Source organism: Pyrus communis, chromosome 15 (assembly GCF_041283825.1).
Source record: "Pyrus communis isolate YQ-2024b chromosome 15, ASM4128382v1, whole genome shotgun sequence".
NCBI classification, from domain to species: Eukaryota; Viridiplantae; Streptophyta; class Magnoliopsida; order Rosales; family Rosaceae; genus Pyrus; species Pyrus communis.
The window spans coordinates 5,309,265-5,336,600 of NC_142579.1; the positions used below are offsets into that span (position 1 = coordinate 5,309,265).

A 27,336-nucleotide genomic window follows, 5' to 3' on the forward strand; every position below is an offset into this window, starting at 1 on the left:
GTGAAATTTAGTATTTGTATTTTGATCTATGAGAAACTTGTAAAATTTGGGCTTTATGTTTTGTGAATTGTGAGAAGAGGGAGATGGGGTTTGACGGGAAAAAAGGGAGTCATAGGGAAGAGAGAGGTTTCATGAGAGAGGGAGAGAGTTCTAAAACAGGAAAATAAAAAATACAAAAAATAACTTTTTATTATCTTCCTTGTAGTCCGATACTCCACTAAACACCTCTTTAAGTTAGTACAACTTAGTTTATTCTAAGCTGGTACAACTTAGTTCATGAAGTTAGTCTAGTCCAAGATAGCCGACCCAGTGCAACAAAAACATTGAAAGTTGACAAAATTAGTCTACAACCTAAGACCAACTCCAATGATTGAGCTAAAAGCTATATTTTTTAGCCTGAAAAATTTAGCTTTTAGCCTAGAAACAGCATTTCAGCTCTAACCATTTTGGACTAAAATTTCAGCCCGGAATAATTAAAGAATGAACTTAAGCTTTTTTTTTTCTTAAATTAATTAAAAAAATAAATAAATATGTAGACTATCGTAAATTAATTTTATGAACATTTTAATCTAAAAATATTTAAATTCCGATAAATATTGAAAAATCACAAAATTTTCCACAAAGCAAGCCTTCAACTTCTTATTTTGATTTGTGCCAACTGCACCATCTTTGCTAACACAAACTCATGCCAAGCATAAAGCAACATCTTCCTCACAGGTCCAATTACGACCTCTAATATGCTCTCTTGCCATGTTGAATAATTTGGAAATGGAAAGAAATTGTAGAAAGATAAATTGGAAGAATTGTAGGAGAAAATTGAGTTTTGTGTGAATGTTTGAACAAATACATATGTATTTATAGAGTTTTTGGGTGAATTTTGAGTTAAATATTCTTTTTTAAAATTATTTTAGCCATTGGATTTAAATTTGGGTTGTTAGATCTTTTTTTTTTTTTTACTGTTAGATTTGATTATATTCGATTTCAGCCGTTGGATTCAATAATATATAAATATAAAAGAAAAAAAAATTGAATCTAGGTCGTTGGATTAACCAACGGCCTGATGATCACAGCCGTTCGATCGAAAGAGCTGTTGGAGCTCTGGGGAACGTGGTCGACAGGCCCAGGTGGGTGGGTCCCGATCGGTCGAAAGGAATGCGTGTTAGGTGCGTTTGGCAAGTCCACGGGCTGGGTTTGGAGCCCAAATGTTGAAAACCACTCTCTTCGATGGGGCCCACTTTGATTTTGGGCTAAATTTTGGGCGGTTTCTAGCCTTGCTTCCCCCTTTTAGACCAACTCCAATGGTGGGCTAAAAGCCAAATTACCCCCCCCAAAATTTCCCCCCAAACGCACTCCAACCCAAGGGGAAATTTTGAGCTAAATGCTAAATGCTAAACCAATGCCAAATTCCCCCCGAAATTTAGCCCAGAAATTGGGGTGGACTATACCCAATATTTATCGGAATTTAAAGTTTTTTAGATTAAAATGTTCATAAAATTAATTTACGATAGTCTACATATTTATTTTTTTTAAAAAAATTTAATTTAACAAAAAAAAGTAGCCTAAATTCATTCTTTAATAATCCGGGGCTAAAATTTTAGAGTAGAATGGTTGGAGTAGAAAATGGTTGCCCATATTTTCCCCTTGGGTTGGAGTGAGTGTGAGGGGAAATTTTTGGGTTTTTTTTTGGGGGGGAGGGGGGGGGGGAATTTAGCATTTAACCCACCATTGGAGGTGGTTTAAGGGCTAAAGGAATCAGGCCAAATTTAGCCCCAGAGCAGGCAACATCAAGTAGGCAACCATATAGTTTTGAGTTTGATTGTAAAAGCAAATCTTTTTATGGATTGTCTAAGAGAAATTATGAATCTCACGTTGATGAGAGAAATGGCCTTGCATGAACATTTAGGGAGTTAAGCTATTTCTTATATTGTCAATTAATTTTATAATTAAACCTCAACTTTCTTTCAACTTTTCGAAAGTATTGTCGGCCAAATAAGTTTTAATAAAACAAGACCCATTTTGAAATAAAACCTAGCACAAGGATTTGGGCTCGTATTGGAGGTTAGTCTACAAACACCAGCTGATGTGCAAAGCCCGATTGTTGCGTATGTGCATTACTCTGGTCTTCTTCGGAGTATTTCTAATTTTCTATTGGGTTAATTGCCACATGTGTTGGTCTCCTCATATTATCATACGTGTTATGTATCACATACTCTAAGATATAAACGTATTGTTTAGTTATTTTATAACATATGGACTGGCAGTACTTTCTTTGGTCAATGTCATCAACCTAAGCACCTACCTGCCGATTTAAAATGGTGTTCGGGTTCATAGTTCTAGCCACTAGTAGAAAAAATCATGTCGTTTGTGGCTTACCGAGATCAAATATATCGTATTTACCAAGTTAAAATATTGATTTTAGAGTTTATAGTTCAAGTTGTAACAAATATTTTATGATATTGTGACTATAATTTATGTGACAAAATAAATTTTTGTATATATCTCAAATACATTGATCATCTGACTTGTTTTTCCATTTAAATCTTTGGAGAACATGTTAACCTGACATGGTTTGCACTTGGTCGGTGTATAATCCGAGTAGTTCAACCGAATTTTTTGGATAAGAACACATGCAGAAACCCGCGTGCATCATGACACACAGACAAGGACTGTTCACTTGCCAAGTCGGTGTGTTATTTATATTTTAAATTTCTGAGGACCAAAACAATATAGTTGTTCAATGTATGTACAACCAATACATTACGACAGGGGACCATGAAAATGATTATTTTATGTGGCTTTGAGATTCTAAGAAGCTAAAATATCCCATTTGCATTGTCCATCAAGGGTTTATGTTCTGCCATTAGCCGAAGCACGTGGTCATATAATTCAACTTATGTATAATATTGTTTGGGTCCAAAATTATTAGTATGAGACGGATTGATGGAAAAGTCGAATCTTAGCATAACAAGGAGTCTCAATGGGATGAAGATGATGAGATTTGAGAAGTGAATGTGGCAGGATAAAGAGTTTGGTTCAAAGTCCTAATGGAAGTAGGATTGGCCGAGACTTGGTTAGATTAGGATAAAGAATCCTAATCCGAATATAGTTCTGGTTCGGCCATGATGAGATTGGTTGCTATAAATAAGAAAGGGGTGTATCATTCTAAGCCTCTCCAATTCAACACACAAACTGCCCTGTGCAAACTCTCGCTTTACGCGAAACCTCTCAACAACATTGAGATTTTTATTTTCTTTTTCCCGCTGACACATCTTTAGTTTGGATAAACAGCACTGTGGAGGCAACCGGCAAACATCTTTAGTTTGGATAAACAACACTATTGCCGAAGAATTAGCCGACCGCGAAGCACCTTTAATTTGGATAAACAGCATTGCGTCGAGGTCGACTGGTTATCTATCCAAGTCTCGGTTGAGAAGGATTTTCGAATCCTTATTGGCAGAGGTCATCTCATTAGCCTTCTCAGCGAAGTGAGGTGTTACGGGTTACTATATTCGGCACATTGAAAGCCGAATTTGATATTGAACTTCGCAAGGCTAGTAGCCTTGTCTTTAGGCTCTAGAACCCGAAGACCGCGACATGTTTCTTCCTCGGCCGCAGTCGTAAGATCAAGAAGTTAGCAGCACGCACAACGCAACATCAACCCATTTTACTCCTTGGTTGAGCTCGGCCAATGAGTTGGCATGCCCCGCACACAACTGAAGGACGTAGTTAGCTTATTAATTACTTAGCCTGCGTGCCATGTAGGCTTGGTAGGTTTTAGGGTCAACATTTTGGCACACCCAGTGGGACCCATTGCTGAAGCTACGAAGTTCATGACCATTGAGACACGGTCAGTAAAAAAGAAAATAGGGATGGGTAAATCAGTGACTAACCTTCCACCTATGGTCTAAAATATAAATCATGATGGCCTGTCACAAACACAGAATCCTCATGTTGCCATCACACCCGAAGCCACGAGTGTGACACGTCGAGAAAAGGAAGTTAGTCTCGGTGGACAGGCTCGTTATGCGAAGATCACCACCAGAGTGACAAAAGCAATTTTTGTGGAAGGAATGATCGAAGATTACTATGAGGATGGTGGTGAAGGTTCTGATCCACCGACTAGATCTCTTTTTTTTTGGAGAAGACTCGAAAAGCAATCTTAGATTTTCAGTCGAGAAGTAAAAAGCATACTTAAAGTAATACGCAGTAATGGTGAGGCACATAACAAAATGCTCGAATTGTTGGTTAGTAAAGTTTACGATGGCGGATCCACCAATCGTTCCCGACAACTTCCACCTAAGGATAATTCGGTGTCAACATTACAGGTCGAAACAGGATCTGCTCGGCTCAAAATGATTGATTTGGAAAAAAGAGGAGGATCAAGCAGTAGATCAAACGGATTCGATCAGAAAGAATAAACAGTATCGGTCGATGTGATTGAGGTCTAAATAATGATTGATTTGGCCTTGAAAAAGGGCCAAAGTTCCCAAAGTTCATCCTTCCATACCCAGCTTATGTAGAGAAGTTCGAATATCCTAAAGGTTTCAAAATCCCAGACTTCATCCTTTTTGCTGGCGAATCGTCCCTGTCATCATCAGAACATGTGGCTCGTTTCACTGCACAATGTGGAGATGTTAATAGCGACTTCCATAAACTGCGTTTATTCAACTTCTCGCTAACAGGTTCGGCATTCACTTGGTACATCAACCTTCCGCCTAATTCCATACAAAGTTGGGATGAACTGGTTGAAAAATTCCATGAACAATTCTATCGGTCGGGGATGGAAATGTCAGGTTCATCACTGGCTAGAATGGCTCAAACATCTGACGAATCACTAATAGAATACTTAACGAGGTTCAAGTCGGCCAGAAATTGGTGCCGAGTACCTCTTTCTGAAGTTGAATTTGTCAGAATCGCTTTGAACGGCCTGGATGTGGAATATAAAAAGAAATTCTTGGGGGCAAACTTCCGAGATATGTACGAACTGGCCCAGCACGTCGACTAATATGATTATTTGCTCCGAGAAGTAAAGATCTCGAAGTCCTTATCCTGGGGAACGATTTACATGAATCCCACGGTTAGCTATGCATCAGCAGAAGGTGAAGATTCCCGATACGCCAGTATGGACGTGGTCGAGATAATGATAGATAAACTGTACGTATGCAAGGCTTTGGCTCAAATTAATTCCAAGGAGGCCAAAACCCGCTCAGCCTCTGAAGAGACAATGAAAACATCAAAAGTTTAGACCTTTGATATCACCAAGGCTGATGCAATTTTCGACCAATTGTTATTGGAAAAGACCATCAAAATTCGGCCAGGACATAACATTCCAAAGGCCGAAGAGCTGAAAGGCAAAATGTATTGTAAGTACCACAACTCGAATAAACATACCACAAACAACTGCATCGTGTTTCTTGATGCTATTCAAAGTTGGATTGATAAAGGCAAGCTAAAATTTCCTGAAAAACAGATGATTGTCGATGTTGATCCTTTCCCTTTAGCGACAATTGGCATGGTAGATGCTCATTTACTCAAGCACAAAGGGAATGAGAAGGCTGAGTTCGTTCCAATGCAACAAGTCCCAAAACAGAATTCTCGGCCGCGACTCAAGCTTGATCTATTTTCAAACGAACCACCTACAGAGTTGTTGGGACTGGCCATAATCAAATCTATGTCAGACTCCAGTGCAGAAGAAACTGACGGACCGATGGTTTTGTGTAGCCATTGTAAAACAGGTGTTGTTCTAACTGAACCAAAGGAGAAACCAGCTTAGGTTCCAACACCATGGCAACCATTCACGGCCACAGCAACATCTCCAAAGGTACTCGGCGCAGGCCAGAGCTAAAAGGTGTTCGATAGGCTCGGCTATCAAATACGAACAGACAACCCAACTTCAGCCAGACGACGTCTTGATTTCGACGCACCGTTTTATAATGAGGATTATTACTCGCATAACTCCAGCAGCTCGAGTTCATCAGCGAATAAAAAAACCTTCAAGCCACCTAAGCCATGAGACCAACGTTGGTAAAGTTACAATTCTCCTACCGGCATGTATATTGCATTATCCAAATCTCAGAAACATCGACTCCAACGGATAGACTGCATGGCTCGACGATAGGCAACACATGCTACTTCGGCTACCAAATGGTAGCTGAAAGAAGCCGCAGGAAGTGGAGACGACTGACAACCCCCCGTAATCATGGCCGAATTACTTCAAGGGAAAAAGATAATTGATCGCAACTTTGAAACCACCATTGAAGAATCTTAGAAGCGCATCAAACTCCTTCTTCGGCCTGGGGAGATGAATGCCCGTTTCGAGCATTTCAAAAAAGAAGCCGAAAGCAAGCTTCCATCACTACCCCCGCAAGAACCGTTAATAAGAGTCCGACGGAATCTACACCCTGCATTTCTCAAAGAATCCCTAGAGTACATGCGAGAATTTCACAAGAAACATTCTATCAATGACTTGTACGGCCTACCTAAAGTGTGTCAAGAAGCCCTCGACCTGGCCCTAACTTGACCTGATGCTGAACAAATTATCTAGAAAACTATTGATCCAACAATAAAGGCCAAGTTCCAGCACATATGTGAAGCTTGGGTCATCGGTTTCGAGGTCGACCCGTACACAGACATAGTCACCGACGAGCTTCATTTTTCTCTTGAAGACCTTCAGTATTTATGACATCATTTCAAAGTTTTTTCAGCAATATCTCTCTTCGGCCTTACGGCCGATGAGAATAAGCTTGTAAAGCACTGCAGGGACAAAATCAAACCTCAGTAACGAACAAGCTCGAGGATGACAACCAGAATAAAACAAGTTTAGTCGACATACCACGAGAGCAAGTACCTTATGAGGCGAAATATGATCAGGTTGAAGATACTCCAAAGCATGATACCGCACTCGATAACCTGAAGGACGACGACCAAGACCCTATGGGCCCTTCAGTCCTCGAAAATATGGAAATCAACATGGTCCATGTCTTACCTGCTGAATTTCAACCAACCACACACCAACCAAATTTCTTGGATAGGGACGTGGTTGTTGAGGAAGCAACACAAGTCGATTTCATCGCTATCGAGGAAGATGGGAAAGCCAGTAAAGATGACAAACTTAAAGCAGCTCTGGCCATACTGTTTCGCCTCTCTTCTTCGTTAATCTTCAACATTTGAAGCCGTTGTATGTCACGACTCACATTGAAGGTTATCCAATCTCCAAAATCTTCGTTGATTGTGGGACTACGGTCAATATCATACCGGTATCCATTATGAAGGCACTACAACGATCTAACAACGAACTCATTCCATCAGGAATAACCATGATAGCTTCGTCGGGGATAAGTCCCAGACCAAATGAGTGCTTCCTTTAGAGGTAAGCATTGCAGGTCACAATCACATAATCGCATTCTTTATCGACAACTCCAAGACCGAGTATAATGCATTGTTCAGTCGAGATTGCATTCATCAAACACATTTCATTCTCTCTTCATTATATCAGGTTCTCATCTTTTGGGACGACAAATTAGTTGTGGTTCATCCAGCTGAAAATTAACCGTTTGAAGCCAATATGATTCAGACACGGTATTACGATGATCACGTTGGCTATATTACCCTACAGGGTTTGAACGAGGAAGGATGGCCGGCTTGACTTTTGGTACAGAAAGCAATCGATATAGGCGTCGATACTGTCCATCAGGATTTGGTGAGACTTGGGTTGGCTGATCTGATTGCAGACACTGATGTTTGAAGACAACCAGGATAGACGCCGAGCCGCAGTTTCATCTACCATGGAATGACTGCTGGCCCATTGGTATGCTATTTCCAAGTAACCAAATTGGGGCTTAAGCTTAGTCGAATTTTTGGCCGAATGAGACAACGGCTCAGTACTCTCACTAGACAAAGTTCAGGCTGCACCAGCCGAGCTTAAGGATAGTCAACCTTTAGTCAAAGATCTTTAAGATGAAATAAATGTTGGAACGGCCGAAGACCCATAACCTTTACTCGTTAGTGCATTGTTACCCCCAACATGTAAAAACCGAGCTTTGTAATTTGCTCAGAGAATTTAAAGATTGTTTTGCTTGGAGCTACCATGAGATGCCTAGTTTAGATTGAACACTAGTCGAACACGAATTACGTATCAAACCTGGGTGTAAACCATTCCGCCAACCACCTCGACGTTTCTCAACCGAAGTACAACTCAGCATAAAAGACGAACTCGTTCGACTTTTAAAAGCTGGGTTTATTCAGACAGCTCGATACGTCGAATGGTTGGCAAACATCGTCCCAGTTTTAAAGAAAAATGGTGCCTTACGTATCTGCATTGATTTTAGAAATTTGAACTTGGCAACTCCTAAAGATGAATATCTAATGCCAATTTCATATTTGTTAATCGATGCGGCAGCAAACCACGACATCTTATCCTTTATGTATAGAAATGCTGGTTATAACCAGATTTTCATTGCCAAGGCTGATGTCCATAAGATCGCTCTTCGTTCCCCAGGACCACTCGGCACATACGAATGGGTCCTCATGCCATTTGGCCTCAAGAATGCCGGTGCCACATACCAACGAGCCATGAATACTATTTTCCATTATTTGATTGGTACCACCGTCAAAGTCTACATTGACGATGTTGTAATCAAATCACAACGTCGGCATACACATTTGGATGATCTCCGTTAGGCTTTCCTATTTATGCGCCAACACAACCTTAAAATGAATCTTGCCAAATGTGCTTTTCGCGTATCAGTTGGAAATTTTTTAGGATTCCTTTTACATCATCGTGGTATTGAGGTAAATGAAAATAAGGCTCACACAATAATCAATGCTCCATCCTCGACGACAAAAAACAACTACAGTCGTTGCTCGGCAAGATTAACTTTCTTCGTCGATTCATTGCCAATTCGACGGGAAAAATGAAAGCTTTCTCCACGTTCTTGAAACTTAAGGATTCTAACCTCTTCGAATGGCGTGCAGAACACCAAAAGGTGTTTACACAAATCAAGGTCTCCCTCACGACTTCACCTGTCATGGTCCTACCACGACATAGCAGACCTCTCAAGCTGTACATCTCAGTGGTCGAAGAATCCATCGGATGCCTTCTTGCACAAGACAATAATGCTGGACGGGAACATGCCATTTTTTATCTTAGCCGAAATCTCAACCCACCGAAGACTAATTATTCCACCATCGAGAAGCTTTGCCTAGCCTTATTTTTCGCTGCATCAAAACTTAAGCATTACATGCTCTTGTCGGTAACTTAGGTCATCGCCCAGACCGATGTCATTCGTTACATATTCACTCGGTCGATAGTAAAAGGCTGAATCAGAAAGTGGACAATGGCCCTGTCTGAATTTGGTTTGCAATATGTGCCCCAGAAAGCTATCAAAGGCCAAATGTTGGCTAATTTCTTAGCCTAACATCCCTCACCATACGGTTTTGGGGGCAACGATGTTGAAATAGGCATGGTGGAAACACGTGATAATTACTAGACAATGTACTTTGATGGCTCTAGTACTTCAGTCTCGCCTAGCATTGGGATCGTTATCCAATCCCCAAATCACAGCCGTTGAGACTTTTCTCTCAAGCTCGATTTCGATTGTACGAATAATCAGGCCAAATACGAAGCCTTTATCATCGACTTTGGTGTCCTACACGATTTGCGGGCAACTCGTGTCCTTATTCTCAGTGATTTCAAACTTGTTAACCAACTTAATAGGACTTTTCGTTACATGAGTTGCACTATGGCACCCTATCACATAGTTGCCACCTATTTGGCTGAGTCTTTCGATGACGTTACCTTCAAACACATTTCACTAGTTCGAAACACTGACGCAGACGAATTAGCTTAAATAACCTCCGAAGCATAATTCATGGGGGCCAAACTAGGCTGAGAAATACATGTGTCACGATGAGCACACCTAGCCTTGGTTAATCAGCAAGTTCTTTAACGCGATTGCATGATCCGTACATGAGTCATGTCCTTACCTTCGTTGTTGGAACGGATTAACCCTATAAAGGTTTGTGCAGTCGAGGCAATACCAGATGGACAAAGTCAGTTATACGGTATCTTGACAATCACAATGGCAAACACGACCGTAAAACAAGGGTTCACCCCACAAACTATGTAACATACCAAAATGAGTTGTATCGCAAAGGTGCGCATGGTTTATTGTTACTATGCCTCGGCCTGCAGGAGCTCATTAAACTGGACGCAAGATGCGATGGTTGCTCCGTCGACACGGATATTTTTGGCCAAGTATATTGAAAGATTGTATCGAGTACGCACGAAGATGTGTACAATGTCAAATTCATGGGCCTATACAAAGAGTCCCGGCCGAAGTAATTCACTCGGTTACCAAACCCTGGCCGTTCAAAGGATGGGCCATGGATGTAATCCGCAAAATTACACCGTCTTTTGGAGTAGAAAAACATGCATGGATACTTGTGGCAACCGACTACTTCACTAAGTGGGTCGAAGCAAAATCATACGCCGAATTGACATCAAAGGAAGTTTGCAATTTTATAGAAGAAAACATCGTGACCAGATTCAGCGTACCAGAAACAATCATAACGGACAATGGTACAATCTTCATGTCCGACAGGTTCAAATAGTACACGACAAGTTTAAAAATTTGGCTCGAACAGTCCACACCTTATTACCCAGAAGCAAATGGACAGGCCGAAGCAAGCAATAAAGTGTTGATTAGCATTCTTGAAAAAAAATGATAAAAGAGAAGCCTGGTGATATATGGCATTTAAAGTTAAACAAGGTTTTACGGGCATATCGGACTTCGCTCCGCTCGGCAACAAGGACGACCCCGTAGCATTAACTTACTGACACGAAGCGATGTTGCCAATCGAGCTAAGTATAAACTCGTTGTGAGTGATTGAACAAAGTAATTTGTTTAGTGTTGAGTACAGTCAGGCCATGAGACAAGAGTTAGAAGACTTGGAAGAAATTTGGCTTGACGCTTATAATTTATTGGTGGCACAGAAGAAGATTTCCGACGAGCCTATAATCAACGAGTTAGACGAAAAACATTCGGAGAGGGAGAGTTGGTTTGGCAAACTGTACCGCCCGTGGGGATTAAAGGCCTTAGGTTCGGTAAATGGTCGCCGAATTGGGAAGGACCATTCGTCATTCACAAAGTTCTTGGTAAAGGGGCATACCACCTCAAGGATCAGACTTGTTTAATTCACAAGTTGCTAATCAACGGGAATTTTTTAAAGACATACTATCTAATCACTTAGGAAATGAGGGAATAAAGGCTTTTCATTAACTTTGAAAAAGATACAAGTGACAAGAAATTAAAGCAGCCTATAGATATACAAAGTTCTAAGGGGTCGAATGAAGGAAGGCCTCGAAAGCGGCTTTTAATTCTAGCCATCTTACTTCACCCATTGTAACCTCGGCCTGTTGCGTCATCTTGTCAAGTTTTATTTGTTCGATCCGCCTCACATCAGCTGCAAACTCTGTCAACTTAGCCTTGTTCGATTCAAAATTCTTCTCGAGTTCAGAAGCAACGGTTGATCTCTGGCGTTGAAGTTCTGCAATTTGATAGTCGAGATCGGCCAACAGTTTCTTCTAAGTTTTTATTTCCTTAAGCTCCGGTCGAATTACTTCTTGAGCAACCATTGCAGCCTTCAGATCATCTTTTACTCGTAGAGCCCTCTGAAAAATAGAACAATATTCTTGAGTTCTCTCCAAGACTGATGACAAATGAATAATGGATTTGTTGCTCAGTTGACCTTCAGATGCAAGGATGTTCAGACACTCTCCTACGGAGTCGAGGCCTTTACACTTTAGGACTTACGAAGCTGAAAGAGAAATGAGCTCTTGTAGTTTGACAAAGGTGCTAGTTTCAGTCGCAGTTACAGCAAGTTTGGCCAAGGTGGTTGAGGGTCCAACTGTCCCAGAAGTACTCAAGAGGAGAGCGTCGAGCTCAACTTCCCACAAAGGCTGTACACGAAAAGATTTTAGGCAAAAGAAAAATCGTAAAGAATGTAGCAGAGAGAATTTGTTTTAGACCTGCTGATAGGAGACTTAGGCCATGTCCCCTGTTTTATTCCTCGAACCTATAGAGCTTAATGGCTGAGCCCATTGTTTAAGACTACTTCTCAATTCACGCGGCTGATGAAGGTTATCTACATTCGACGGCCACTGAGGTGGCCAGGAAATATAGATAACATATTTCGGCGCATAGAATTTTTGGTGAAATAAAATAATTGGGCACCTGACATTTAATATTTTTCTCGATTCAGACTTGTTATCGAAAAAGTAACAAGAAAGAAGGATCATGCCTTACAAAAGCTGAAGTAACTTTTTGAGGAGGAATGCCAAGGTCTTGATCCTGCGGATGGATTGGTGTCTCCATCGTCCCTTCAGGCTCGACATGAAACCTTTTTCCACGGTCGGCTGCAGGAGGATCAACCTGGTCAGTCGCCTCAACCACAGGTGGATTAGTGGCAGGGGGTTAGTTGGTTGAGGGTGACTCATTAGCAGGATTTCTTCGCTGTCGTCGTCCTAAAATAAGAGTTGTTAGCATTCGAAATCTAAAAGAAAAAAAAAATATATATATATATATATATATATATATAATATTTCAAAAATATAATCATACATCTTCCTCCAGAACAACCATTGGTTTTGTTTTTGGATTTGGGGGGAGATTTTTCTCAGCCAAGGTAGCCACTTCCTCCAAGACAGGAGCAATGGCTGGCCCTGGAGCTGCAGGTTCCTTGACCACCGGAGCAACGGTTGGCTTGACCACGACTTGGTGAACAAGATGAACCTCAAGTGCTTGACCAGTAGGAAAGTTTGGTTGCATGTTCATCAAGGTTTGAACGATAGGAGTGCGAGGAGACTTAACGGTTGCTCATGTGGTTTGGCTGGGGATGACATGAATCTCCCGCTCTTATTTTCTCGCCAACTTCTTGACGTATTTTTTAGAGCGGGGAGCATCGCCAGCCGTTTTGGCCTCTGGGCGAGATCTTTTGCTCTACAAAGTCAGCAGTGTGGTCACTGTTTTCTTTTGCAAAAGGGCAAGTTTTTTCTTGGCCACGGCCACAGCTGCCGCATTTGTATGACTGCCTGAAAAAGCTAAAATCAAATCAGAAGAAAGTTTAAATAAACGGCAAAAGTGAAATGATAGACACAGATAAAATACCTTGAGACGTCTCTTTGGATTTTGGGGCAAGGGCTTCCTTTGGGCGGTCGCCGAAAACCTTTTTGACGGCGTCCTCGACTGGTGTGTGAAAGAAGTCCTGAATGTATGTTTCCCACTAGTTGGCGAAGGTGTCGGTACTAAGGGTTTCAGGGACATTCGGCCGGAGACGGAATTTTTTGCACTTCCCTTGAAATTCACAAGTTGTCTCCTTGCATTCTCTTTCCAAAGAACCAGAAAGACATCATCGGCTTAGGAGGGAGCGGGAAGTGAGCAGAGGCACGGGGCAACCTTGGAGGTAACTGAGTTGCCAAGCAGTGAAATTAAGGTGGTAGACTTCCCAGCTCGCTCGACGAGCATCGCAGCCGAAAGGAAGGTCGCATGTTAACACGAACAAGCTGGGAAGAAGGGTACTCTTGACGATGACATATTAGAAATTCGTCGTCAGAGAGATCTTCTAGGCCGAAGAAGTATTCGAAAACTTTTTCAGCTCGATGATGAGGCACCGGTCAAGATGCTAACTGAAGACTGAGCGTTTCAGTGGATTGGAAGTTGGGGATCTCTGGTCGAAGGGTGGCAAAATAGACCTGCAACCATAGTTGGAAAACCTAGAGAGGGCCATTTTGGTACGGATCGATTTTGTTGATGGTCGTCTCAGCCAGTCAGCGCAAGAGGTTGGCGAGGACGGCCAAACTGAGGGCTAAGGTGTGGCCACTTACCAAGACTTCGGCCACAGGCATATTCTCAACCAAACACTTATTCAACTTGGTACAACAAATAAATTTGTTATACTAGTAAAATAGGAAGGCCTCATGCTCCCCATTCTGAAGGTTTTCTTCCCCTCAGCTAGCAAAATAGAGGATGAGGGTGTTGTAGTTGAAGAAATTCTTGTGTAGCTTCTGAATTTCTTCTCTTGAAGGTTCTTGTCCTTCTTTGTTCAACGTCTCGACAGCCCGTTCGTCGTATAATGCATTGAGGTCGAGATTTAACGGGTACCCAAAGAGGGCGACATCAACTGGGAGGCCCGAATGAGAGGTCCCAAGGATAGCTCAAACTTCGAGGATAATGGGGCTGATAGGGCCAAGGGGGAGGACCATGGTGTTAGTGGCCAAGCACCAGAAGCTCAAAACTGCCATGAGAAGTTCTTTGTCCATTGCTATTTTCACGATCGAGAATTTAATGGCATTATAGATGCCAAAAGTCTTTCATTCCTGGCCAAAGATTTTTTCCATCCGTTCCACCCAAGCTGCTCAGGCTACGGTGGTCGAAGGCCAGGCTCCTTGGGGCTTGGTCAGATCCCACTTCGACCAATCAAAACCTTGCAACAAGGGTGCCAGGTAATGAGCCTTGAGGAGAATGGTGATAGACGATGGCACGACGTCCTTGAAGAGTGGCCCCAAGATCTGATGGGAAGCAATCAAATCACCTTCGAAGTGCAGAGTCTTGATGGCGCTTTGATCGATGAAGTCCTGATATTTATTGCATTCATTGGAAAGCTTGGAAATGAAGGAAGCCATTGATGAGGAATCGAAGAGTTTCTGGGTTTTCTAGGAATTTGAAAGCAAATGGCAAGAGAGGTTTAGGATTTCTGAAAGCGTAAAGGAAAAAATGAATGGATCCGGACATTTATAGGGGTTTTGGAAGGAGGCCGTTTGATTTTTGAAAAGAAAGGGTAAGACCAATTAGACAGTTGTGCAATCATCACAGATATTTAAAGAATCCATATGAAGGGACCTAAGAACTTATGGATTGAGGCGACGTGGTGACGTGTGGTAGCAAGTTTTTATGATGAGGGGACGATTCAATAACCAAGCAGTTTGTGATTCAAGGAAGTGTGGTTAAGTGTAACAGCAGGATTAATGATGAAGAGATTGTTTGGCGTCTGCACGTTTTAAATGTCATCATTAGGGGACAAGCAAGTAAAGGATTGGCACGTGGCAGGAACCAGGGACATGTGATCGTGTCCCATAAATGCATATGTTTGGGTGATTCGAGGCACTTCAGTTTTTATAGAGGTATAAGAGTCGATTTTGCCTCTTCAAGGTCGAGGCTCGGCCTAGGAATGAAGGCCAAGAACCTCAAAAGCGAGGGGGCAATGTTTGGGCCCAAAATATTGGTGTGGGCCAAGTTAGGAGTTGTTCTCGGCCCGACAGTATGATTCTAGACTCATCGCAAATTCTAGTTATTATGGGCCGCTTGGTTAGGATCGGCTGAGTCCTAGTATGAGACAGATTGATGGGAAAGTCGAATCCTAGCATAATAAGGAGTCTTAATGAAATGAGGATGCTGAGATTTGAGAAGTAATGTGGCCGGATAAAGAGTTTGGTTCAAAGTCCTAATGGAGGTAGGATTAGCCGAGACTTGGTTAGATTAGGATAAAGAATCCTAATCCGAGTATAGTTCTGGTTTGGCCATGAGGAAATTGGCTGCTATAAATAAGAAGGGGTTGGATCATTCTAAGCCTCTCTAATTCAACACATAAACTGCCATGCGCAAACTCTCGCTCTACGTGAAACCTCTCAACAACCTTGAGATTTTTATTTTCTTTTTCCCGTCGACACATCTTTAGTTTGGATAAATAGCACTGTGAAGGCAACCGGCGAACATCTTCAGTTTGGATAAACAGCACTGTTACCGTAGAATCAGCCGACTGCGGAGCACCTTCAGTTTGGATAAACAGCACTGCGTCAAGGGTGACTGGTTATCTATCCAAGTCTCAGTCGAGAAGGATTTTAGAATCCTTATTGGCAGAGGTCATCTCGTTAGTCTTCTCGGCAAACTGAGGTCTTACAGGTTACCACATTCGGCACATTGAAAGCCGAATTTGATATTGAACTTTGCAAGACTAGCAGCCTTGTATTCAGGCTTTAGAACCTGAAGACCGAGATGTGTTCCTTCCTCGGCTGCAGTCGCAAGATCAAGACGTCAGCAGCGCGCATAACGCAACATCAACACATTTTACTCCTCAGCCGATGAGTTGGCACGCCCCGCACACAACCGAATGACGTAGTTAGCTTATTAATTACTCGGTCTGCGCGCCATGTAGGTTTGGTAGTTTTTAGGGTCAACAAATATATACACCCAATTTGCTAGTTTTATAATCCAAATAAAATATTTCTTTCAATTATTTTCGGCAGTGAAGAGGAAGAAATGATATTGTCTAAGCGCTTGTACACAAAACATCTTTACGATTATGTATTTTAATCCCAACGAACATTTCTCTTTAGGTTTCATCCCCTCGTGTATATTACCTTAATCGCGAAAGATTGTTAAAAAAAGAGAGATTTTAACATGTAATCGGCTTGCCATTGGACTGAATTTTGTGAATTAGGATTAGGCGGGGAAGAAATTTAGTGTAGTTGATCTTAAAAGTTGAAAATTAGGGTTTCTGCAATTTGGTTTTAACAGTTAAGTAATAATATTTTAACGTTCAGCCAAGTCATCCTAGGAGTAGGAGCACTCTAATATGAACTGTACTACGTTTCATTGCAGCTGGACTTTGTTGAGTGTTTCAGGCCTTCCAGATCGAATTCATTATATTCTAATTATAATACCACCAACAATCCATTAAAATTAGCTATTTATATCATCCAAACTGCATTTTCCAACCCCATGTTCTCGAGAAGCTAATCAGTCTCTACCTTTAATAATATAAGAAAATCCCTGACTCTGCTCCTTGGTTACATAAAGCCAATTAGTCTATTGTCACTTGTATCTTAGAATTAATCCTTTTGATGAGAAATATTAAGAGGACATTTTCAAGTGAGACTTTCCCTGAACTTTTTACCAAAAATTTTGGATCACTACACGTTCCTACAAACACCGCAAGCTTCTATGGTGAAACACAAACACGAACCAAGCAGCCTTCAGGCACGTCCACAATCTTGCAGATTCTCGGGTTGGCTATGTAAAAGGAGGTCTCTTTGAACTTTCGCCTCCCAAGTCCTAGGATTGAGATGATAACCCTAGAGATTAAACTGAAAAAATATATATGAACTATAAGAGTAGAGAGCTTTATCTCTCCTATCTAATACTGAGAGAGATTTGCCAATTAGTACTACGGTCTAGTGGTATTCTGCTTCACTTGTAAGTGAGAAGTTATGAGTTCGATTCGCGCCAAAGACGAATTTGAACTACATTATTGCTAGCCCATTAAGAGGCTAAGTCCACCATTTCCTTGTAGATAATATCGTTTGTTAAAAAAATACCGAGAGAGATTTTCTCTTTGTGTCTTCTTTCTTCCTGAAAGCCGTAGTTGGGAACATAGTAGAAAGACATATATGTCCATGAAAATTCTAAGAATAGTTTTTTAAGGATTTTCTTTAAATATCACAAAGATAATTAAGAGATACTTGATAATCAAATACCTTAATTTGAGTGTCATTTAGTATTATGGTCTAGTGGTATTCTTCTTCACTTGTAAGTGAGAGATCTTAGGTTCGATTCTTGCTAAAGGCGAATTTGAACCACATTATTGCTAGATCATTATGAGGCTTAGCTCACCTCCGACCCTTAATGTAGATAATATTATTTGTTAAAAAAAAATGTATTAAAAAAAACCCTAATTTGAGTGGATTAAATATTGGTATTTATTTAATTAATATATAGGTAAATCGCACAAAAGGATGTATGACGAACCACAAAAAATCTATAATTATTAACTCTTCTTTGTGACGAAACAAAAAGGAAAGAAAAAGAATTACGAAAACCTACGTTCCTCGCATGGAATCGATGCATGCGGAAGCTTTTTCTTTTACCATTTCAGTGCAGAATCAACAGAAGGAGATTAGAAAGCAATCCCAAATAAAAAATGACCGTAGGGCAAGTAACAGATAATTTCACACACAAGAAAAAGGAATTATTTGTTTTCCCCTCCTTTTGTGACAGCCTTGTCAGAAGTAAAACCTTTTCTCATGTAAAAATAATGCTCTTTTGAGGACAATAATGTTATCAATGAGTTAGATATTTAGTTGTTAGAAGGAGAAATATCGATGAGAATTGAACTCACATCACCGTGCATATACATATATATAACATTATTGTTTTTCAACATTCTGACAAAGTATCATATGCCACCATGAATTTTATATTTATTTTTTAAGCTTTTGTCAATCATGGAAAATCACCATTATTTTTGTACAAGAAAAGGACCTTTATATCTAAAGAAGAAAAAAAATATATATAGAGAATTTATAGCTGGAAAAATATATGCACCAATACCAATTGTAAAGCCTCATTCTTTATTCTCTCTCCAACGAAATTTTTTTATTTTAATGAAATCATGATATTATTAGTTTTTTTAAACAAACCAAATTATGATAGTATAAGTTAGAAAATGATTTCGCCACACTCTGTTTACCGTGCTTACATATTCACATTTAACTTTACCATTGTTTTTGTTTGCTTTATTACCAAAAATAAATAAAGGTGTCACGTTCTACACACGGCCGTACCAAAAATGAAAATGATGTGCATATTTTATATATTACTTTATTTAATTAAGAATCCCCATAAAACACTACACGTTTTGTGGCTTTTGTTGTGTGGCCGTCGGCCTACCCAAAAAAATCCCTCCCCCATCATCCATCTCTCCCTCTCTCCCTCTCTCCCTCTCCTCTGCAACAACAATATGACAACAAGTAGCAAAGGAAACAACAACGCAGCATCAGTAGTCCAAGTCCAAGAGCAAGCAGCAGGTAGCCATGAGTGCTGCATGTGTGGGGATTTTGGCTTCTCCTATGAGCTCTTTCTTTGCAAGGTTTGCCAATTCAGATCTCAGCACAGGTCCCCAATTTAACAAAACCACTCTCCTTTTTGTTTAATTATATGAACATATTTAAGTTGATCCTTTAATTTATGGGTTATGATCTAACCAAACTGAAGTTTAATTGTAATCAGATTTCCTATGTGCAGGTACTGCAGCAATCTTTACCCGAATGCTGAGTCCTACAGAATCTGCAATTGGTGCCTCACCCAGAAGGAGGACACAAAGGAAAAGTCCCCGAACTCCTCAAATTCTTCATCCTCATGCAAAAGGGAATCCCAAGATCAAGACCACCCAATTACCAAGATCAGCATCAAGAAAAAGATTTCATCAAAAAACAGTAATAATCCATATGGTGGGTGTCTGAGGGGCACTATGCAGCTGCAACCAAGCGGGCCCATCAAGAAACAGAGATCACTTGATCTTCATCGTCAATCATCAGCAATAGCTCCATCTCCATCACCATCTCCAAAATCTGCACCAGTTGTTACCAGAAAGAGGATCATCACAAATGCGGCAAAGGAGGCTGAGAGGATCAGGAGGACAAGGTCAGAGGGCATATCAAACATAAAAAACACAAGCACTATTGGGATCACAAGGCAAGTCTTCAGGAACAAGGTCAGAAGGTACAAGCTTTTGGATGAAGTTTCAAGTCAATGACTTGTTGACTACAGCTAGCTATATATTCCAATTTCTTCTCTCTTTTATTTTCTTTTTGTTGTACATACAAATATAAATACAGATAAATGTGATGGAGCAGACCAGTGGCAGGCGTAATTTAGTATGATATAGTAAATTGTAATTTTCAGTTAATGTAGAAACGTAATAAGAGAACTCTGTGGTGGATTCTGTATAATCAAGTTCTTTTTAAGTTAAATAGCGTACTTCATTGTGTATGATCATATGTTTATTTCTTTCATTACGAAATAGTGTAAATCATATGTTTGTTTCTCTCTTTACGTGATAGGTCGAAAGAGCTTTACGTAAGTAAAGAGTACTGCAAGTTCTCTATCACGATACTGTTACAACTTACAAGCCTTCGCATGAATTTGTGTGTGTGTTTTTCTTTCAATGCCATATATGTGTAAATAGTATTTGGTAACCACTTTCAACATAAGAGCTGATATAATTTAGCCACTAGTATGACTCGCCTATACAGAGAACACAAAACTAACCCAAACGAGACTACATACACAAAGACAACTCAGTCTAATTTTTGTACTACAAGGACAAAACAACAAACACAGTCCACACCAAGAACACCACTTGATAAAGATTCAGTGGGTTCATTGTTTTTGGAGTTTGATGGATTTTGGTTGACTTTCAAATTTAAGTGTATTCAATATAGACTTTTAGAGGTCAATAAAAGTTATTCTGTATTAAATAAATTTTTTTTATAACTCTAAAAAGTTTATGAAAATCTTGTGGTATTCATTTATGAAGTCTACAAAGATCCAAGTGTATTTAAAATTTCACTTATTTTAAAAGATTTTAGAAAGTCATGGATTTTGATGGACTTTGAATGCTTTTATAGAAAAAATTTTGTCAATGCAAATTCAACCTCTCCTCTAAGATTCTGATGGATTTCATTTTTCTTAATTCTCTGATGAATACTCCATCATCTAATATAATGCAATAATTATCACTATCACCACTTCCAACATCATGTCACCACCACTACCTTACCATAACCATCTTGTTCACCTCTAACCCGACCACTGTCACCATTGGTTCCACTGTTGTCATTGCCATGAACATCATCACTATCACTACTATGACCACCACCTACACCACCATCACTATGACCGCCACCTCTACCACCATCTCCTTTACCACCCCAACACCACAATCACCCCGTGACACTTCCACTACCACCACCTCATAAGCCCACTTTGTCATAAATCATGATCACCATCTCAATAATGAAAACTTAAAAATAATAATGCTTATTAATAAATTAATAGTTAAAACATCTACGACAATCTCCAAAATTCTTTAAAAAAGTAAAAATAAAGTATTGAACTCTCTAGAATTATGCAAAAGTCTATCATGTAAGTCAACAAAAGTATATCATTAAAAGGAAAAAATGTAAGAAAAAATAAAGCCTTTTTCTCTCCCCTGTGAGAGACCTTCCCTCTCTTTGAGAGCGATTCTCACCCTTTCGTGTGAGTGGTTCTCCATCATGTTCTCGTTTGTTGCCGCCGATCCTGGCTGCGGTCGGGATTGATGGGTGTTCTTTTGTTTTTGCCTTGGTGTCCCTCTCTTCTCCTCTATGCTACTTCTTCCCCCTGTTTCGATTTACCCTCTTCTCCTCCCACTGTTGTCTCTCCTCCTCCTTCCTCTAATTTCCGATCTTTGGTCAAGTTTCACGACGAGATGCGGCTTGTTGAGTCAGTGAGCTCTAATCTGGTGCTTCCACTGGGTCAGGTGTTCCAAACACCCTAACATTCTCTTTGCTATCTGCCTTGGTTGGTAGTGTTGCTCGTGGATTTCCACGCGCTTTTTTATCTTTGCTGCAGGTCCTTGGTGATCTGTGGCTGTGTTTGGACTGAAGATTGGAATTGGTTGACGGGCTTGCTGAGGCGCAGCTCGGTTGAGAGATGGGCTTTGGGCGGATTGACAAGCACTGATGTGGCAGTGTTGGTTGCGGCGGTGGTTGTAGCGAAGGTTGTAGCGGTATTTCTAGTTTTATGTTTTCTTCGGTTCCAACTTTGGGTTGGGCTCATTTTGGTGTGTTTGGTTGGCCCTGTTTTGCCTTGTGTATCTGTTTTGGGCCTTGGTTGTAAGTTTGTGTTGTTGCAATAAATGCTTCACCATGTTTTGGAATGGTGTTTTTCCAAAAAAAAAAAAAAAATATATATATATATATATATATATCATTAAAAGTCTGAAATTTTAGGAAATTTATAATAATTAATAAAATTCTATTAAATCTGTGAAGGTCTATCATTTTAAAAGCTCAACAAAAGTCCATATAAATCTTAATACAATACATCCCTTATTCTTTTTCAAAAGAAACACAAAGTTCCTCATGTTTTATTTGACATACAAACAAGTAGCGTTATTAATAAATGAAAAATACTAAGAAATATCATATTTTTGTACCATATTAGTATCATTTACCATATAATATCGTACCCTATTGCAGTAAAAGGAATAGATACATTTAGAACTCTCGACTACGTAAAATAAATGAAATGGGTTGGTAATGCCACAACCAACGAACAAATTAATAGGTACACCTAAAACCTAGCTACATTTCTCAATGTCTCTTTCAATAAAAAAATGGAACCTAACACTTATCCACTCAAAGTGGGATGTCTAGAGATTCCAAATTGCTTAGGTACAAGGAGCATATCGAACTCTCTGGATTTAACCGGGAAGTTTGACAGATTCCCTTGGATAAAGATCGGATCAGAATGCTAGCAGCAAGTAGTAAAATATTATGTAATTAGTCTTTTTCTGTCTAATTATTTGTAAGTGTATAATACTAATAAAGTAAGGTGCAAAATCTATGAATAAGTTGACTTAGGAAAAGGCATGGAACATAATCTGCGATGGGAAAACGTCCCATACTTTCAATTTGCCGAGTTTTAATACAAAACTTGAGTTACAAGGAACTTGGAACCAAGCCATTAATACTAATATTAATATTGTATTTAGTCTTGAGAGACTTTCAGTCGAATTTTAAACATACAATATGTCGAAAGATTTTATATAGCTAAGATTTTTAGCAAATGTTGACGCATGTAGGTTGATAAGCATTTAGATTTTTAGAAAAGAAAAATGTTTGATTGAACTTTATAACGAATGCTTGAATGAAATGAAAAGTATAAAGAAAAAATGTGAGAACATACGTAGATATGAGTTAGAAATTTATAAATACTTTACCACTAGTCTATAGCTTAAAAATATTAAGACTCTCTACTATATAATGAAAAAATTTTAGATTTCCAAATTTTCTAAATTGTGTGAGAATAAATTTCATACAACTGATAGTATAATTATCTCTTCTAATTAGAGGTGGGCAAACAGGTCCAACGCCTGCGGGTAGGGATGGGTACTGGCGGTTATAGGCGGGTCCATATTATTTATATACAAAACAGGGCGGGGTGGGTCGGTTCCAAGTAAATAGTGGGGCAGGGTGAATCTAAATTTCTAAAGACACGGGCCCCTGGCCCGGACCATATCCATTGAACTTGTATGCTCAAATCTCACACAAACACACAGGTCTCACGAAGCTTAACCTCACTCAGTTTACTTTCTCAAAGATTCTTCTCAAACTCAGACTGAATCTTCTATCCTCAGTCTTCCTTCTCATATCTCAATCTCCTCCCTCTCGATCTCTCTCTCCCAGAGTCCGAACTAACTTTCATCCTTATTGATTCTTAATCTCTCTTTGTCGAACTCGAAGGGACGAACGACGAAGTCAGTGTATCTCTGTGTCAAACTTGAAAGGATGAACGATGAAGTTGAACGACGAAGTCATCTTCTCCATCTAAGAAGACGAAGATTGCGAGGGGCTGTCCTAATTTATTTCTTCGATTTTGAGTCATTGTCCAAGAAGAAGAAGATTGAAACCTTCAATATGGCCCCAAAATAACTTTGATATTCGTTGTCCAATATAGGAATACCCATATCCAGATTAAACTTATCCTTGCTAGTCTTTCACCTATTTATCCTTGTTCAGTTCTCCCTCAGAATCTCAGCCATCAAGTATTTTTAATTTTTATATTGTCTCTTTGATTGTTGAGAAAAACAAAGGAAATGTTCAATTTTTGTGGTAATGCGGTTGTAAAGTTTGAATCTTTGATGGCGCTCCAAATCGGAGAAGACTGTGGGATCAAATAGATCGGCGAAGACGAAGGGGAACAACTCGCCTGCTGTCCACCCAATCTGGTCCGACTCAGCCGATTATGTGGCGCTCTTGACTCACGTATCTTGAGGATGATGATCGAGGAAGAAGGTAATTGCAGCTGGGAAAACTTCTTCTCCCACGGTCGATTCCCTTATGTGTTGAGGAAGACGACGCCAACAAGGTCGTCCCTTCTATGTTGGCCAAAAAGAAAAATTAACTAGACTTGTGGACCCGTCCGGTTTTTGCTCGTTTCAAACGATTTGGGTTAGGCCTGGTTCCAAATTCTGAAATGCCATTACCCGGCTCGGCCCACCCCGTTACCATTTACAACGGGTAGGGTCCGGTTCCTCTAAATTTCAACCCGATCCGGCCCGTGCCCACCCCTAATTCTAATTAAGAGTGTGACACACAGGCTAAAGAATAATTTTGAAAAGTTATACATATAAGTATAATCGGAGACTTAAGACAAATCTTATATTTGAGTTTGGATATGAGTTTAAGGTTCTCCAATGCACCAAAGACTTGAAACTCATCAAAACTATATATAAGTCTTCCGAGAAGTTGAGATCAAAATTTGGGGTTCAATATGCAATTTGAGTTCAAGGGAAGCCCATGCTAACTAGGAAAAATATTATTCAACTAAGAAAAACGAGATATGTGTTTTGAATCCAATCATCTCCAATGCACATAAGTAAATTGTTAAAATTAAAATATGAGTTTTGAGAGTCTTTTTTTATTTTTGAGAGAAACGATAATAGGGTTGGAAAAGATTCCCGAAAATCCTAAACCAAATAAAAAAAATTCTGATCCTAAACCAAAATTCCCGAAATTTTTGGGATGACATACCGAACCGATCCTGAAAGTTTGGTATGGGAATCGGTATTGTCTTCTCAATATTTCGGTAATCCCACATCGAACCGAAAATGTCATATCCTAGTCTCGACTCCGCCGTAGCACGATATTATCCGCTTTGGGCTTACCATTCCCTCATGGTTTTGTTTCTGGGAACTCACGAGCAACTTCTCAGTGGGTCACCTATCTTGGGAACGCTCTAGCCCAAACTCGCTTAACTTTGGAGTTCCGATAGAATCTGAAGCTAGTGAGTTCCCAAAAGGCCTCGTGCTATATGGAGGTAAGCATGTACATATAAGGCACATCACCCCCTCTTCGTTGGTCGATGTGGGATGTTACAATCCACCCCTCTTAAGGGCCCCACGGCAGAGTGGCTTTGATACCATTCTATCGCATCCCAGTCTCGACTCCGCCGCAGCATGATATTGTCCGCTTTGGGCTTACCATTCCCTCACGGTTTTGTTTCTAGGAACTCACGAGCTACTTCCCAGTGGGTCACCCATCCTAGGAATACTCTAGCCCAAACTTGCTTAACTTCGAAGTTCCGATGGAATCCAAAGCTAGTGAGTTCCCAAAAGGCCTCGTGCTATATGGAGGTGGGCATGTACATATAAAGCACATCACCCCCTCTTCGGTGGTCGATGTGGGATGTTACAAAAAACGAATATTTTATATATATATATATATATATATATTATGCATATTTAAGCTTTTCTTTTTGCTTTTGGTTTGGAACTTATTTTATTTTGGAACTATAGTTTGTAACTTTTTTTTTTTTTTGCTTTTGGTTCTGTTACTTAACTTGTTTTATTTTGGTTGCATGCATGTTAAAGTTGAATGTTGAATTCAAGTACTGAAAAAAAAAAAAGGACATTTGAATTGTTTCAAACTACTAGTAGCAATATAATTGGTGTGGTCTACAAGTAGTAACCATAGCCCTTTACTTCATTTGTTCAACGTAGCCATCCAACTCTTGGATTTCCAAAATTTTAACTCTGCCATTTGGTCTAAAGGTAGTAACCATAACCCTTTATCACCACAATTGCCGGTACAAACCTCCCACACACACTCACCTTGCATTGTTGCTTCTCAACCAAATGTGTCTATCTCTTCAACACGAAATCAAAAAATTGTATTGTTACTTTTCGAACATATTAGGTTTGTAACTTATTTTATTTTGGTTGCATGTTAATTTGACTTGGTATGAATGATTGGTATTTCAATTTGTATGAAATTTGGGGATACCGAACATCCCGAAATACCGAAAATTTTTTGAGAATCCCAAAAATTAGGAATACCGAAATTTCAGTTCGGGGTTGGTCTTCAAATTCCTGTCCCAAAAAATTTCAGTTTAGGATTCGGGATTCCATTTTTTGTTTGGGATCCCATACCAAACCACCCTTAGATTCTAAAGCCAAAGAAAGCCGAGAAGAATAGTACAAATGGATTACATAACATCCTCCACAACGAGGTCAATAATGAAACTCATAGAATCTTCAATAATATGCCGATTGGAGATACATTAGTTAACGAATGATTAAGAGCAACCACAATTTGAAGAGAGTCACCTTCCATAATAAAATTTTGAAAGCCACGTACTCATAAGTTGCCAAAGCTTCTGCCATCAGCAAAGATGAGACGTCCGACCAATTCCGGCAATGAGCCCCGACTTTCCAAATTCATCCTAACGATGATGCCAGCTCCTCCAACTAGAGAATCACGGTTCCAGGCTCTATCAAAATTTAATCTGAGACACCCAGACAGTGGTAAAGACCATTTGCAAGGACCAAGATCAATAGAGCAGGATTGACTTGGGCGAGGTTGCATGCACAGGTATTCCTACCACCAAGCAATCGAGTAAGCAACCATAAGATCCGGGGATTCGCAAGTGTCCTTCCATAGCATTGAATTACGACTATTCTAGATTGCCTAGGAAATCATGAGCAATGTTTCAAAAGAGTTAAGGGGATGAGAAAGAGACAGGTCTGAGAATCAGTTGGTGTTTTAGCCACGAGGCAAGGGCCCCAAAGGGAGCAAAGCTAAACACTACGAGCAAAATGGCAGTTCTTAAGGAAATGGGATATTGACTCCAAAGCGGAGTGGCATAGTACGCAAGATAGATCCGTCGTAATATGCTTGGTAGCCAAGTTGTGTTTTGTGGGGACAATATTCTTGCATAGACGCCGACAAGTAATCCTCATTTTTGGGGGAACCTTTGCCTTCCAAAGTTTTGCCCATAAATCTACAAATTTTTTGGTACCTAATATAATAATATAGATTTAAAATTTGAGTCTTTGCATTGGAAATGCTATAATTAAATAGAAAACCCATGTAGAAAGTTGGTTTGAAAAGTGTTCACTACTCGCATGTAGGTTTGATCATCTAGTGGATGATTATGAAGTCATTAGTCAGAGAAATGCAAATTCTATATATGAATTTCAAATTTATTATTAGTGGCTTTTTACGTTCAAAACTCTTAATAAATAAATAAAAAGAAGTGTTTTCAGTGTCATTTGGTGAAGAATCTAAAGATCGGACCAGGTGATCATACGGCTCACACACACACAAAATCAATCCTATCTCACTTCTTCTAATTTTTTCATGTTCACCCGGTCTCATTTGTATTTCACCTCCTTTCACACAATACGAAGGGGCCCACCACCAACGGTGACCACATCCAAAATCTTCTCCATTTAGTG

At 39.9% G+C, this 27,336-nt stretch overlaps 1 protein-coding gene across 2 annotated transcripts; it reads left to right on the plus strand.

Annotated features, from left to right (window-relative positions):
* Positions 1-18,690: 18,690 nt before the first annotated feature.
* Positions 18,691-19,823, plus strand: LOC137711289 (uncharacterized). 2 transcript variants are annotated; one of them, XM_088685139.1, is made up of 2 exons: positions 18,691-18,947; positions 19,077-19,823. In XM_088685139.1, exons 1-2 carry the CDS (start codon positions 18,793-18,795, stop codon positions 19,585-19,587), a joined length of 666 nt encoding a protein of 221 aa, XP_088541265.1. In that variant the 5' UTR covers positions 18,691-18,792; the 3' UTR covers positions 19,588-19,823. The 2 variants fall into 2 exon arrangements, with proteins under 2 accessions (XP_088541265.1, XP_088541266.1); XM_088685140.1 differs by having other exon boundaries at positions 18,697-18,921.
* The last annotated feature ends 7,513 nt before the right edge of the window (positions 19,824-27,336 follow it).